At 45.1% G+C, this 13562-nt stretch overlaps 1 protein-coding gene across 7 annotated transcripts in view; it reads left to right on the top strand.

The window, feature by feature from the left end:
• The window catches only part of adar (adenosine deaminase RNA specific), a 37160-nt gene extending 25253 nt beyond the window's left edge, over positions 1-11907 (top strand). For all 7 annotated transcript variants that reach the window (XM_062964779.1, XM_062964775.1, XM_062964777.1 and 4 more), the window contains exons 7-15: positions 73-229; positions 2131-2302; positions 3583-3676; positions 5002-5121; positions 6884-7017; positions 7563-7745; positions 8966-9078; positions 9279-9406; positions 10717-11907. In XM_062964779.1, the coding sequence (XP_062820849.1) occupies positions 73-229; positions 2131-2302; positions 3583-3676; positions 5002-5121; positions 6884-7017; positions 7563-7745; positions 8966-9078; positions 9279-9406; positions 10717-10957 (1342 nt within the window). In that variant the 3' untranslated portion in view covers positions 10958-11907. The remainder of the gene's footprint in view (positions 1-72; positions 230-2130; positions 2303-3582; positions 3677-5001; positions 5122-6883; positions 7018-7562; positions 7746-8965; positions 9079-9278; positions 9407-10716) is intronic.
• Positions 11908-13562: the final 1655 nt, after the last annotated feature.

The raw sequence follows: 13562 nt of genomic DNA, 5'->3' as shown, positions 1-13562 counted from the left end.
GGAGCCGCGGGACACTGTGCTCGCCTGTCTCGCCCAGCTGCCAACCCGTGCGCCCGCCTTTCCTCCGCCCAGGTTTGTCTTCCAAGCCAAAGTGGGAGGGCGCTGGTTCCCGGCGGTGACGGCACACAGCAAGAAGCAAGGCAAGCAGGAGGCGGCCGACGCGGCGCTGCGGGTCCTGATCGGGGAGAGCGAGCAGGCCGAGAACACCGAAGGGCTGACCATCACCGAGGTAGGCCTGCCTCTTGGCAAGACCCTCTTTTTCTCAAAGGGTGACAGACATCAAACCGTAGAGTCCTTTGGGTCATCCCAAAGGGCATCTAGTCCAGCTCCCTTCTCTCAAGCAGAAGGACACAATCAAACCCCAGTCTTTTTTATTGTTCCCAAATATTATTGCAACACTTCTGACTCAGGTGGCAAAGATAACCTGCTGTTAGCATATTGAAAATACAACAACAATTTATTGATTAACCAGTTGGCCTTATCAAGCACAGACAATACAAACATGAAATACAACATACATCTGGTACACTTAAAATAAAATAAAAATATACAGGTATTTGCCAGCTTGATGCCAATGTAGCTTAGCCATAGAAGTATGAAAGTTGAAAATACAGTAGAGTCTCAATTATCCAAGCTAAACGGGCCGGCAGAAGCTTGGATAAGCGAATACAGTAGAGTCTCACTTATCCAACATAAACAGGCCGGCAGAAGCTTGGATAAGCGAATATCTTGGATTATAAAGAGGGATTAAGGAAAAACCTATTAAACATCAAATTAGGTTATGATTTTACAAATTAAGCACCAAAACATCATGTTATACAACAAATTGGACAGAAAAAGTAGTTCAATACGCAGTAATGTTATGTTGCAATTACTGTATTTCTGAATTTAGCACCAAAATATCATGATATATTGAAAACATTGACTACAAAAATGGCTTGGATTATCCAGAGGCTTGGATAAGTGAGACTCTACTGTACCTAATTCCCAAACCTTCATCATGAACTTTATGTAAATATTGCATAACATGTTTATGTTTGATGGTTTATAGTTTTAATGGTTTAATTTATAGTCCTGTGTTATTGTTTTAGATGTGTGATAATACTGTTTTTAATTGTATGTGAGGCATTGAATTTTTGCCATTTATTTGATGTGAACCGCTTTGAGTCCCCCCCAGGGGTGAGAAAAGCGGTATATAAATGAAATAAATGAAATAAATAAATAATAACTAAACCCCTCCTGGCAAATGGCCCTCCGGCCTCTGCTTCGGGGAGATGGGGCGGGATATAAAAATAAAGTTTATTATTTATTATTATTATTAAGGAAAAGCCTATTAAACATCAAATTAGGTTATGATTTTACAAATTAAGCACCAAGACATCATGTTGTACAACAAATTTGACAGAAAAAGTAGTTCAGTACGCAGTAATTACTGTATTTATGAATTTAGCACCAAAATATCATGATGTATTGAAAACATTGACTACAAAAATTTATTTATTTATTTCCAATATTTATATCCCGCCCTTCTCACCCGAAGGGACTCAGGGCGGCTTACAACACTGGCACAATTAGATGCCTATACAAAATCAATCAACAGTACATAAAATCAATTAAAAAACAATTAAATACAATATAAAATTACAGTATATAAAATTAAAAAATATATATGCTCAGATCTGTTCATCCGAAAACCTCGTGGATAATCCAGAACGTTGGATAAGCGAGTGTTGGATAAGTGAGACTCTACTCTAATGGGTTGCTGTGAGTCTTTTGGGCTGTCTGGCCGTGTTCCAGAATTATTCTCTCCTGACGTTTCGCCCACATCTGTGGCAGGCATCCTCAGAGGTTGTGAGGTATGTGGCAGGCAGCATCAGGAGAGAAAACTTCTGGAACATGGCCAGACAGCCCAAAAACCTCACAGCAACCATGAAAGCCTTTGACAATACATCTTTCTAATAATGTTTAGGTGGAATCTCTTTTCCTGCCAGTTGAGCCACCTGAGTCCTAGTCTCTAGAGATCTGCTTCCTTGCTGTGCTTGCCCTGCGTCTTCTAGTTCCTTGGTTTCACCGGCCACCTTCTCTCCTTCCTCCCTTCCTTCCTTCCTTCCTTCTCTCCTCTCCCTGCAGCTCCCTGTGAGCGGGAGCACCCTCCACGACCAGATTGCGATGCTCAGCCACCAGCGCTTCAACGCCCTCACCGCCCGCATCCAGCACAGCCTCCTGGGACGCAAGATCCTGGCCGCCATCATCATGCGGCGCGGGCAGGAGGGCCTCGGGGTCGTGGTCAGCATTGGCACAGGTCAGCCTTCCCTCATGCGAGCCCCACGGTGGTAGGGCCCATGTGTCTCCAGCACCTTCCGTTGTAGGCACATCACCCCTTGAGACCCATACATAGATAGATAGATAGATAGATAGATAGATAGATAGATAGATAGATAGATAGATAGATCAATAGTTGTAGTGACCCATAGAATAGATAGATAGATAGATAGATAGATAGATAGATAGATAGATAGATATAGAGATACTCTAATCACACCTCTACACCCATAGATAGATAGCAGAAAGATAGTTGTAGGGTAATCACACCTTGAGATCCATAGATAGATAGATAGATAGATAGATAGATAGATAGATAGATATAGAGATACTCTAATCACACCTCTACACCCATAGATAGATAGCAGAAAGATAGTTGTAGGGTAATCACACCTTGAGATCCATAGATAGATAGATAGATAGATAGATAGATAGATAGACAGACAGACAAGTCTTATCACACTTCAAGACAGACAGATAGATAGATCAATAGATAGATAGATAGATAGATAGATAGATAGTCTTATCACACTTCAAGACAGACAGACAGACAGACAGATAGATAGATAGATAGATAGATAGATAGATAGATAGATAGAGTTGTAGTCTAATTACACCTCCAGACCCATAGATAGGTAAATAGATAGTAAATAGATAGTTGTCTAATCACACTTTGAGTCTCAGATAGAAAGATAGATAGATAAATAGATAGATGTAGTCTGATCACACCTCAAAACAGACAGATAAATCAATAGTTGTAGTCTAATCACACTCCCAGACCCATAGATAGGTAGATTGATTGATTGATTGTAGTCTAATCACACCTGCAGACCCATAGCAAGATAGATAGTAGATAGATAGTTGTAGGATAATCACACCTCGAGACCCACAGATAGATAGATGGTTGTAGTCTAACCACACCTATCTATGAGTCTTGAGGTGGGATTAGACTACAAATCCCAGTATCCCTGACCTTCCTAAACGCTGAATCGGGATCAGATGAACCACATTTGGGAGCCTCCAATAAGGATCTGACTCAAGAAGGACTCGGGCAGGATCTGCCATATCGTCCATTTTCAGAAGGCAGATTAACTTGGTTGGACTGGATGATATCCACTCCGAAAAACTGGGTTACATGGCAGTGTAGATCCAGCCTCAGGGAAACTCAGGTTAGATGGCGTGAACCCCACCCGCGAGTGCATTTTGCAGGCATCAGCCAGCCTTCCCTCCACCGCCTTGTGTCGCTTCCCTTCCTCCCAGGGAACCGCTGTGTCAAAGGGGAGGAACTCAGCCTGAAAGGGGAGACGGTCAACGACTGCCACGCGGAGATCATCTCCAGAAGGGGATTCATCAGGTATTATTATTATTGTTATTATTGAATGGGACCCCAAAGAGAGCCACCCTGACCAGGCCCCTTCAGCCAGGTGGGAAAAGCACAGTCAGAGCCCTCCTGACAGATGGACATCCAGTCTCTGCCTTTTTTATTATTATTATTATCATTATTATTATTATTGAATCCTAGAGTAGGATGGGACCCCAAAGAGAGCCACCCGGTCCAGGCCCCTTCAGCCAGGTGGGAAAAGCACAGTCAAAACCCTCCTGACAGATGGATATCCAACCTCTGCCTAATAATAATAATAATAATAATAATAATAATAATAATAATAATAATAATAATAATAGGATCCTAGAGTAGGATGGGACCCCAAAGAGGGCCACCCAGACTAACTCTCTTCTGCCAGGCAGGAAAAGCACAAAGCCTTCCCGAGAGATGGCCGTCCAGCCTCTACTTAATAAAAATAATAATAGAATCCAAGAGTAGGATGGGACTCCAAAGAGAGCAACCCAGACTAACCCTCTTCTGCCAGACAGGACAAGCACAATCAGAGCCCTCCTGACAGATGGACATCCAGCCTCTGCCTAATAATAATAATAATAATAATAATAGAATCCTAGAGTAGGATGGGACCCCAAAGAGACCCACCCGGACTAATTCTCTTCTGCCAGGCAGGAAAAGCACAATCAAAGCCCTCCGACAGATGGACTCTAAGGCGGTTGGTCTGTGGCTGGAAGAGTCCCCCAGGGGCCATCCAGTCCAACCCTTTTTTGCCAGGCAGAAAAAGCATTATCAGCATTATTAGTCTTGATTATTATTTTATTATAATAATAATAATAATAATAATAATAATAATAATAATAATAATAATAATAACAACTTTATTTTTATACCCCGCCCCATCTCCCCAAGGGGACTCGGGGCGGCTTACATGGGGCCAAGCCCAGGCAACAAACAATATAAAACAAAGCAATAAAAAACAGAATTTTAGAATATTAAGAGTTGGGAGGGACCTCTAAAGGCCATCCAGTCCAACCCCCTTCTTTCTACCAGGCAGGAAAGGCGCCATCAGAGCACCCCCAACAGGTGGCCATCCCGCTTTAATTAAAAACCTCCAAAGAAGGAGCTTCCACCGGGCTCTGAGGCAGAGAGTTCCACTGCTGAACAGCTCTTCCAGTGTTCAGGTGGAGTCTGCTTTCCTGCCGTGGCTTCACTGAATCCCAGCCTCCAGGGCAGCAGGAAGGAGGCCTTGCTCCCCCTTCTTTCGGACCTCCTTTCAGATATTGGGACGTGGCTCCTCTGCAAGGCAAACCCCCCCAGCTCCTTACTATCTCTCCTTCCAGGTTCCTCTACGACGAGCTCCTCAAGTACGACCCCGCGGCTCCCGAGGAGAGCATCTTTGAGCCGCTGCCCGACGGCCAGCTGAAGATCAAAGACGACATCACCTTCCACCTGTACATCAGGTCAGTCCCACCAACTGAGATGCTCAAAAGAAGACGGTCCCCGGGGCCCCAAAGCAGGCGGTTCTTCAAGCGCTGCTTCAGTCCTAACAACTGTGTCTTCTTGTGATGGATCTTCAATTCCAGCTAGTTCTCCTCTTCCTTTTCTTCTTCTTTTTATTGCCAAACTATTCTTGGAAAGCTATGGCTTAAGTCGTATTTGTTCGTAGGTTGGTATTGTACATACTTACCGTATATACTCCTGGATCGCTCTTTTGTTTTGCAGATGCTTGCAAGGAAGGTGCTCTTCTAAGGTTTCCCAAAAAACCTTCCTTGCAAGCATCTGCAAAACAAAAGAGCGATCCAGGAAGATCGTGCGGAAAGCTGAGCACACCACTTGACAGCTGAGGGAAGGGAAGCCAGCCTGGTTCAGGACGCAAGCCAGGCGGGTATGTTGGGGGGGGGGGGGGCTTTTCAAACACTTTTATCACTATGACAACTGCCTAGATTTCAATGGGGACTATGGTGAGAACTAGTATTTGGGTCTGGCTTTCAACTGAATGTGGTAAATGTTTTCTCCTATGCTTCATTTATTTTTAATTCCAAAACGTAATGAGCTTTCTGGTTAACCCTCGTATATACTGTATATACTCGAGTATAAGCCTAGTTTTTCAGCCCTTTTTGTAAGACTGAAAAAGCCCCCCTTGGCTTATACTCAGCTGAGGGTCCTGCTTGGCTTATATTTGGGTCAGCTTATACTCGAGAATATATGGTACATGTATTATTTTTCTCTTTATTATTGGTATTATTACATTTATTATTTTTCTCTATTATTGTTGTTGCTACTATTACATTTATTTTACTCTATTATTATTATTATTATTATTATTATTATTAAGACATATTATTTCACTCTCTTGTTATTATTATTGCATTTATTATTTTACTCTATTTATTATTCACTTCACTTCACTTTATTTCTTAATTATTCACTCTCCACCAGAGTGCTCTGAGCGACTTACAATTTAAAATATCATTCCACAATATAAAAAACATTCAACCTAAAAACATTCAACAGTGACTATTTGGCAAATTAGATCTGATTACTTAAACAGCCAAGTCTTGAGCGCTTTTACAAAAGGTCGCAACTCTGACATTGCTCTAACATATGGAGGCAATGAGTTCCACATTATTACTTGTATTATTTTCCTGTATTTATTATTATTATTATTATTATTATTATTATTATTATTACATGTCTTATTTTACTCTATTATTATTATTAAAAGGATACATAAGGGCATTTACATTGAAGAAGATGAGAATAATGATTGGATCAGAGTTGGACAGTCTTATCTTAAATTTGAGCTTTATGTAAATATTCAAAAACATTTAACCTATTGATGCCTCAATTAATGCAATTTTATTGGTATCTCGGCTTATACTGGGTTCAAGGTTTTCCCAGTTTTTTTGTGGTAAAATTAGGTGCCTCGGCTTAAATTCGGGTCGGCTTATACTCGAGTATATATGGTATATGAATCAGTTTAAATATTCGAATGGCCTTAAGGAAGAGGCAGGAGGACTTCCTGACTGTGAGAGCTGTTCCTCAGTGGAACTCTCTGCCTCAGAGTGTAGTGGAGGCTCCTTCTTTGGAGGCTTGTAAACAGAGTCTGGGTGGGGGGGCTTTGGTTGTGTTTTTCCTGTGTGGGGCTGGATTAGGAGGCCTTCCAACTTGGTGATTCCCGATGTGTAATGTTCTTGTTCTTGTGTCTGTTTCCGGCTGCAGCACGGCTCCGTGTGGGGACGGCGCGCTCTTTGACAAGTCGTGCTCCGACCAGGTCAACACGGCCGGGGAGGACCAGCACCAGCCCCTCTTTGAGAACCCCAAGCAGGGCAAGCTGCGCACCAAGGTGGAGAACGGTAGGTGCCAGGCTTGTGCTCCTGGGTGGGCGGTTCATGTCATTTCCTAAGGCAATGATGGGCAAGCTTTTGCGCTTGGTGTGTCAAGATTCACCCAAAAACCTAGCATGACTTGGGTGGTGTGTCACTTTGAGAAAAAAACCCATAATTTCACAATATATATAGTTTAAATAACAAAAATATATAATTGTAATATATAACTGTATTTAATAAATCAAAAACGATTGACTACCATTATTTCCATGTACAACAATCTATGGGACCTCTTGCAGTTTCCACGCTGATTTCTCTCTATTCTAGTTTCAATGTAGTCATGAATAATAAATAATATAATAATAATATAATAGTAATAATATTAATATTATTATTATTATGATAAATGTATCCTTATATCCCACTACCATCTCCCCAAAGGGACTCGGGGCGGCTCACATGGGAACCAAGTATTAAAACACAGCGCAATCCAATGCATAATGGAGAGCATGAGACCCTTTGTCAGTGGCAGCTGTTTGCTAACCCGTGTCGGCCTGTGTTCCCTGCGGCAGGGGAGGGCACCATCCCGGTGGAGTCGAGCGACATCGTGCCCACCTGGGACGGGATCCAGCACGGGGAGCGCCTGCGCACCATGTCCTGCAGCGACAAGATCCTGCGCTGGAACGTGCTGGGCCTGCAGGGGGCGCTGCTCTCCCACTTCCTCCGCCCCGTCTACCTCCGCTCCGTCACCCTCGGTAAGTGCCCGTCTAGGCCTCCCTTCCGTATGCCCTTGGCATTCCTCCCCCTGCGGGGCTCTCCTGCCCTCCCCTTCCTGGCCTTCTTTCCTTTCTCCCTCTCTTTTTCTCCCCCTCCCTCTTAGACTTCCTTCCTGGGTTTCTCTTTCTTTTATTCCCTCCTTCCTCTCTTTCTCCTTCTCTTCTCCTTCCTTCTGGGCTCCTCTTCCTCTAGACTTCCCTCTCTCACTGCCTCCTTCCTTACTGGCTCCATTCCTTACTTTCTTCTCTACCTTTCCTCCCTCTTACTGACTCTTTCTATTTCCTTCTCTGTCTCTTAGACTTCCTTCCTGAGCCCCTCTTTCTTTTATCTTCCCCTTTCTTCTCTTCCTTCCTTTGTTCCTTCCTTCTCTCTTTTCTCTCTGTTTCCTCCTTTGCTGACTCTCCTTCCTTATTGTCTTCTCTATACTTCCCTCTCTTACTGCCTCCTTCCTTCCTTCCTTCTTTCTCTGTTTCCTCTCTTTCTGACTATTTCTCTCTCCTTCCTTCTGGTCTCCCTCTTTCTCTATACTTCCCTCTCTTACTGCCTCTTTCCTTCCTTCCTTCCTTCCTTCTTCCTTCTCTCTTCTCTCTCTCTCTCTGTTTCCCCTCTCGCTGACTCTCTCCCTCCCTCTCTTAGACTTTCTTCTGGTGTCCCTCTTTCTTTTATCCTTCCTTCCTTCCTTCTTACATTCTTTCTCTCTTCTCTTTGTTTCATGCTGATTCTTTCTACCCCCTCCCTCTCTCTCTCTCTCTCTCTCTCTCTCTCTCTTCTCCCTTCTAGTCTCCCTCTTTCTCTATACCTCTCTCTTATTTCCCCTTCCTTCCGTCCTTCCTTTCTCCTCTCTCTGTTTCCTCTCTTTCTGACTATTTCTCTCTCCTTCCTTCTGGTCTCCCTCTTTCTCTATACTTCCCTCTCTTACTGCCTCTTTCCTTCCTTCCTTGCTTCCTTCTTCCTTCTCTCTTCTCTCTCTCTCTCTGTTTCCCCTCTCGCTGACTCTCTCCCTCCCTCTCTTAGACTTTCTTCTGGTGTCCCTCTTTCTTTTATCCTTCCTTCCTTCCTTCTTACATTCTTTCTCTCTTCTCTTTGTTTCATGCTGATTCTTTCTACCCCCTCCCTCCCTCCCTCCCTCCCTTCCTTCCTGCTGACTTTTCTCCCCTTTCTTTCTTCCTTTCTTCCTTCCTTCCTTCCTTCCTTGCAGGCTACCTGTACAGCCAGGGCCACCTGACACGTGCCATTTGCTGCCGCATGTCCAGGGACGGCGACACATTCCAGGCGGGTCTCCCGGCGCCCTACGTGGTCAACCACCCAGAGGTACCTCTGCCTCCCTTGAGACCTTCCCACCCTTCCCTTTCTTCCGGAGAACCAGGCCGTTCCCTTGCAGAATGGAGATGGAACCCTGGGGCTGGAAGGGACTCTGGGGTCCCCGTCCTGCCCGGCGGGAGGGCACAACCACACCCGGGCTCTGAAGAGCCGCCCACTGACCCCCCTCCCCTCCCTTGTGGGGCACGCAGGTGGGGCGTGTGAGCGTCTACGACTCTGCGCGGCAGACGGGCAAGACCAAGGAGTCCAGCGTCAACTGGGCCTTGCCGGACGACACCGACGTCGAAGTCCTGGACGGGACGAAAGGCAAAGTGGATGGGTGAGCCCCCCTTTCAGCCTTTTCCCCCCTTGGAATTGCTTTAACGTTCTTCTGAGCATTTATGATGGAGCCCCTTGCCCGAAAGGTCATGCCCAGTTATCTCAAAAACTGGTCCAGTGGTCTGATTTATGTATTTACTTATCGTGTCAGAAGTGAATTGAGGATACAGTGATAGGGTGACACAGTGGAGGACGTGCACCCTCTAGTTCCATACGTCCCACTAGCGAGTTAGTATAAGAGGTAAATAAAACAGGTGCCCGTAGACACCCTTGCTTCACTCCGTTGTGGGTCTGAGTTTGCTCTGCTCAATGTCCCTGTGCACTTTGCCCAGCCCATTGTATGATTTTATTGCTCTGTTTTATCGTGTGTTTATGATGATTGTGATTTTATTTTATTCCTTTTAATTTTATTTGCGTGTTTTTTGTATTTGATACCACTGTGTGCTTATTATTATTATTATTATTATTATTATTATTATTATTACAGTAGAGTCCCACTTATCCAAGCCTCACTTATCCAAGCTTCTGGATAATCCAAGCCATTTTTGTAGTCAATGTTTTCAATACAGTAGAGTCTCACTTATCCAAGCTTCTGGATAATCCAAGCCATTTTTGTAGTCAATGTTTTCAATACAGTAGAGTCTCACTTATCCAAGCTTCTGGATAATCCGAGCCATTTTTGTAGTCAACGTTTTCAATACAGTAGAGTCTCACTTATCCAAGCCTCACTTATCCAAGCTTCTGGATAATCCAACCCATTTTTGTAGTCAATGTTTTCAATATATCATGATATTTTTGTGCTAAATTCGTAAATTCAGTAATTACAACATAACATTACTGCGTATCAAACTACTTTTTCTGTCAAATTTGTTGTATAACATGATGTTTTGACGCTTAATTTGTAAAATCTTAACCTAATTTGATGTTTAATAGGCTTTTCCTTAATCCCTCCTTATTATCCAAGATATTTGCTTATCCAAGCTTCTGCCAGCCCGTTTAGCTTCGATAAGTGAGACTCTACTGTATTATTATTATTCTATTGTATATGCATATAATTTGTAAGCCGCTCTGAGTCCCCTTCAGTGTGAGAAGGGTGGGATATAAATGTAGTAAATAGTAGTAAGTAGATATATGGATAGAGACGGTTGTATTGGCCCAGGAGACGTGGTGGGATGCTGTCTTCCTGGCCCGGCTCCAGTATTGGTGCCGGTCTTTCCAGAGGAGTGGGCTTTGGGCTGAACCCCCCCCCCCCCCAAGCGGGAAGCACTGTTGCTCACAGCGCCCTGGCCGGCCTCCTCTCTGTCTCCGCAGACCAAAGCTGGACGTCTCCCGGGTGTCCAAGCGGCACCTGTTTGCCCTCTTCCAGTCGCTGTGTGCCAAGGCGGAGCGCCGGGACCTGCAGGCGCTGCCCTCGTACTCGGAGGCCAAGGAGGCGGCCCGGGCCTACCAGGGCGCCAAGGGGCAGTTCTTCTGGGCCTTGCAGGAGATGGGCTACGGCAGCTGGATTTGCAAGCCCCAGGAGGAGAAGGCCTTCAGCCTGGCCGAGGCCTAGCCGCCCGTCTCCCCCCTCCCCCTCCCCCTCCCTCCCTCCCTCGCTCGTGTCCCGGGCTCGGTTTCGGAGGAGTATCTTTTTTTTAATTAATTTGGGTTTTATTTTTTAAAGCAGAAAGCGGGAATTGTTCCCTTTTCCTTCGGGTTATGGAATTGAATTGTTTTTTTGTTGTTGTAATTTTCCGGTTTAGACGGATGGCAGGTTTGTAACTCTTGTTGGGGAAGAGGGAGGTCGTGGCCCCTTGAATCCCACCCACCCAGTGTCTCAGGCATGGGCCAACTTCCCTCCAGGCGTTTGGACTCCAACTCCCAGCATTCCTCACGGCCTCAGGCCCCTTCCTTTAATTGTATTAATTTAAGCGAAGGCCCAACCAGGAACCCATGAGGTCATCCCTTTGGCACCTGGCTTCAGGGGCTGCGGGGAAAAGGAAGAGGCCTGAGGCTGCTGGGAATGGTGGGAGTTGGAGTCCAAAACTCCTTTCCTTCCTTCCTCCTTTCCTTCCTTTTTTCCTCTCTCTTTCTCTAAAGTCTGGCTCTTTCTTTAAGTGGAGAGGAGTCTTTTCAGTTTCTGTTTTGGCGCCGTCAACCAATGGCATTGCGAATGGAAAAAAATATCTCTTTATGCAAACTCTTTTTCATCCCTTCCTTTGTCATGTGCCGTCGTCCCATTAAGTGAAAACCAACCCCACAAACAGATGTCATTTTATTCACGGCAGGCAAAACACGGACCCCTCCCTTTGTCCCCCTTTCTCGTTGTCCTTCCTTCTTTCCTTCCTTCTTTCCTTCCTTCCTTGTTTTCTCCTCTTTTCTTTGTGGTCCGTTCCGCTTTACGGCGACCCCCCCCCCTCTCTAGGTTTACCCATCATGAGAACAACAACAACCAAAGTCATCACATTCCGCCTGAAATAAGAATAGGAATAATAATAATAAAAAAACCAACATTTTTCTGTATTGGTTTATCTGGTGTTGTCGTCCTTTCAGGAGGTTTATCTGGTGTTGACGCATCTGTCGTATTTATTTATGTACTAGCTTATTGTTTGTTTATTAATTGTTTGTTTTGGGATGAGAGTTTGGTTCCAGATCCGTCGTTGGCTGCGTTCGGTGCTGACTGGATAAGGGTGAACTACAACTCCACTCACCCCCAAGCCCTGACAGTATTCGTAATTTGCCATGTTGGCTCCGTGCGCCAAGTTTGGTCCAGATCCGTCGCCAGCTGGGTTCAGGGTTCTTTGGATAAAAGTGAACTACAACTCCCAGACGCAAGGTCAGTCACCCCAAAAGCAGGCCCGTATGCACAGTTGGCCAAGTTTGGTCCAGATCTGACATCAGCTGGGTTCAGTGCTTTCTGGATATGGGTGAACTACAACTCCCAAAACCAAGGTCCGTTCCTCTAAACCCCTGCAGTATGTTCACTTAGTCATAGGGCTTCTCTGTGTCAAGTTTGGTCCCAGTCCATTGTCAATGGGTATCACATTTTCTCTGGATGCAGGTGAACTACAACTCCCAAAATCAAGGCCACTTCACAAACCCTTGCAGTATGTTCACTTGGTTATGGGGCTTCTCTGTGCCAAGTTTGGTCCCAGTCCATTGTCAATGGGTATCACATTTTCTCTGGATGCAGGTGAACTATAAATCCCAAAATCAAGGTCCATTCCCTCAAATCCCTGCAGTATTTTCACTTCGTCATGGCGCTTCTCCATGCCAAGTTTGGTCGTAATCCACTGTTGGTGGGAGTCACAGTACCAGTGAAGGCACTGCAAATCCCATCATCCGTGGCAAGTGTGGTCCCGATCCATCCTTGATTGTATGGACGTAGGTCAACTACAACTCCTGCAAATCATGGTGAATTCTCCCCAAACCTGCTGATCAATTCTTCTGTGAACTGTGTGCCATAGGAAAGGGTTAAGGGAGAGGCAGTGGGCGGGGTTATGCAAATTAAGGAACAGAACATCCAGGGTGAAAATGCCTCTCCAACACATACGCAGACATTTCCCATTTTTATTATGTGTATTATTCGCAGCCTGAACTGTCCCTCGTGCGCCACCAGGGGGCACTTCCCTCCGTAGATTCACGTTTTCGTTGCGGAATCGGAACAGACGTTGGCTTCAAAAAATGCGTTGGGAGAAGTTTCTTTTTAACCCGTAACCTATGGACTGCAACTCCCACCATTCCTCACAGCCTCAGGCCCCTTCCTTTTCCCCCTCAGCCGCTTAAGCGGCTGAGGGGGAAAAGGAAAGGGCCTGAGGCTGTGAGGAATGGTGGGAGTTGCAGTCCAAAACACTTGGAGCGAGGGCCCAAGATGCACCCGTCGTCTAAACCTAGTTGTTGTGTCATGATCTCCAATCTTTGACATCTCCGGTCAGCTGACAAAGAACAGATGCCAGCCATAAAACCTCAATTACGCTCTGGTATGTGAGAGCCCCTATATAAATGGGCCAAAGAGAAGGTTCTGGTATTCTGTACAATAAAACCTGTTGTATCATGATCTCCAATCTTTGACATTGGTCAGCTGACAAAGAACAGATGCCAGCCATAAAACAAGCCAGCCAGCCATAAAACCTCAATTACCCTCTGGTGAGAGCCCCTATATAAATGGGCTAAAGAGA

Source organism: Anolis carolinensis, unplaced genomic scaffold, assembly GCF_035594765.1.
Source record: "Anolis carolinensis isolate JA03-04 unplaced genomic scaffold, rAnoCar3.1.pri scaffold_14, whole genome shotgun sequence".
Taxonomy (NCBI): domain Eukaryota; kingdom Metazoa; phylum Chordata; class Lepidosauria; order Squamata; family Dactyloidae; genus Anolis; species Anolis carolinensis.
Note: the sequence above shows the minus strand (reverse complement) of the source record. Positions and strands in the feature narration are given on the sequence as shown.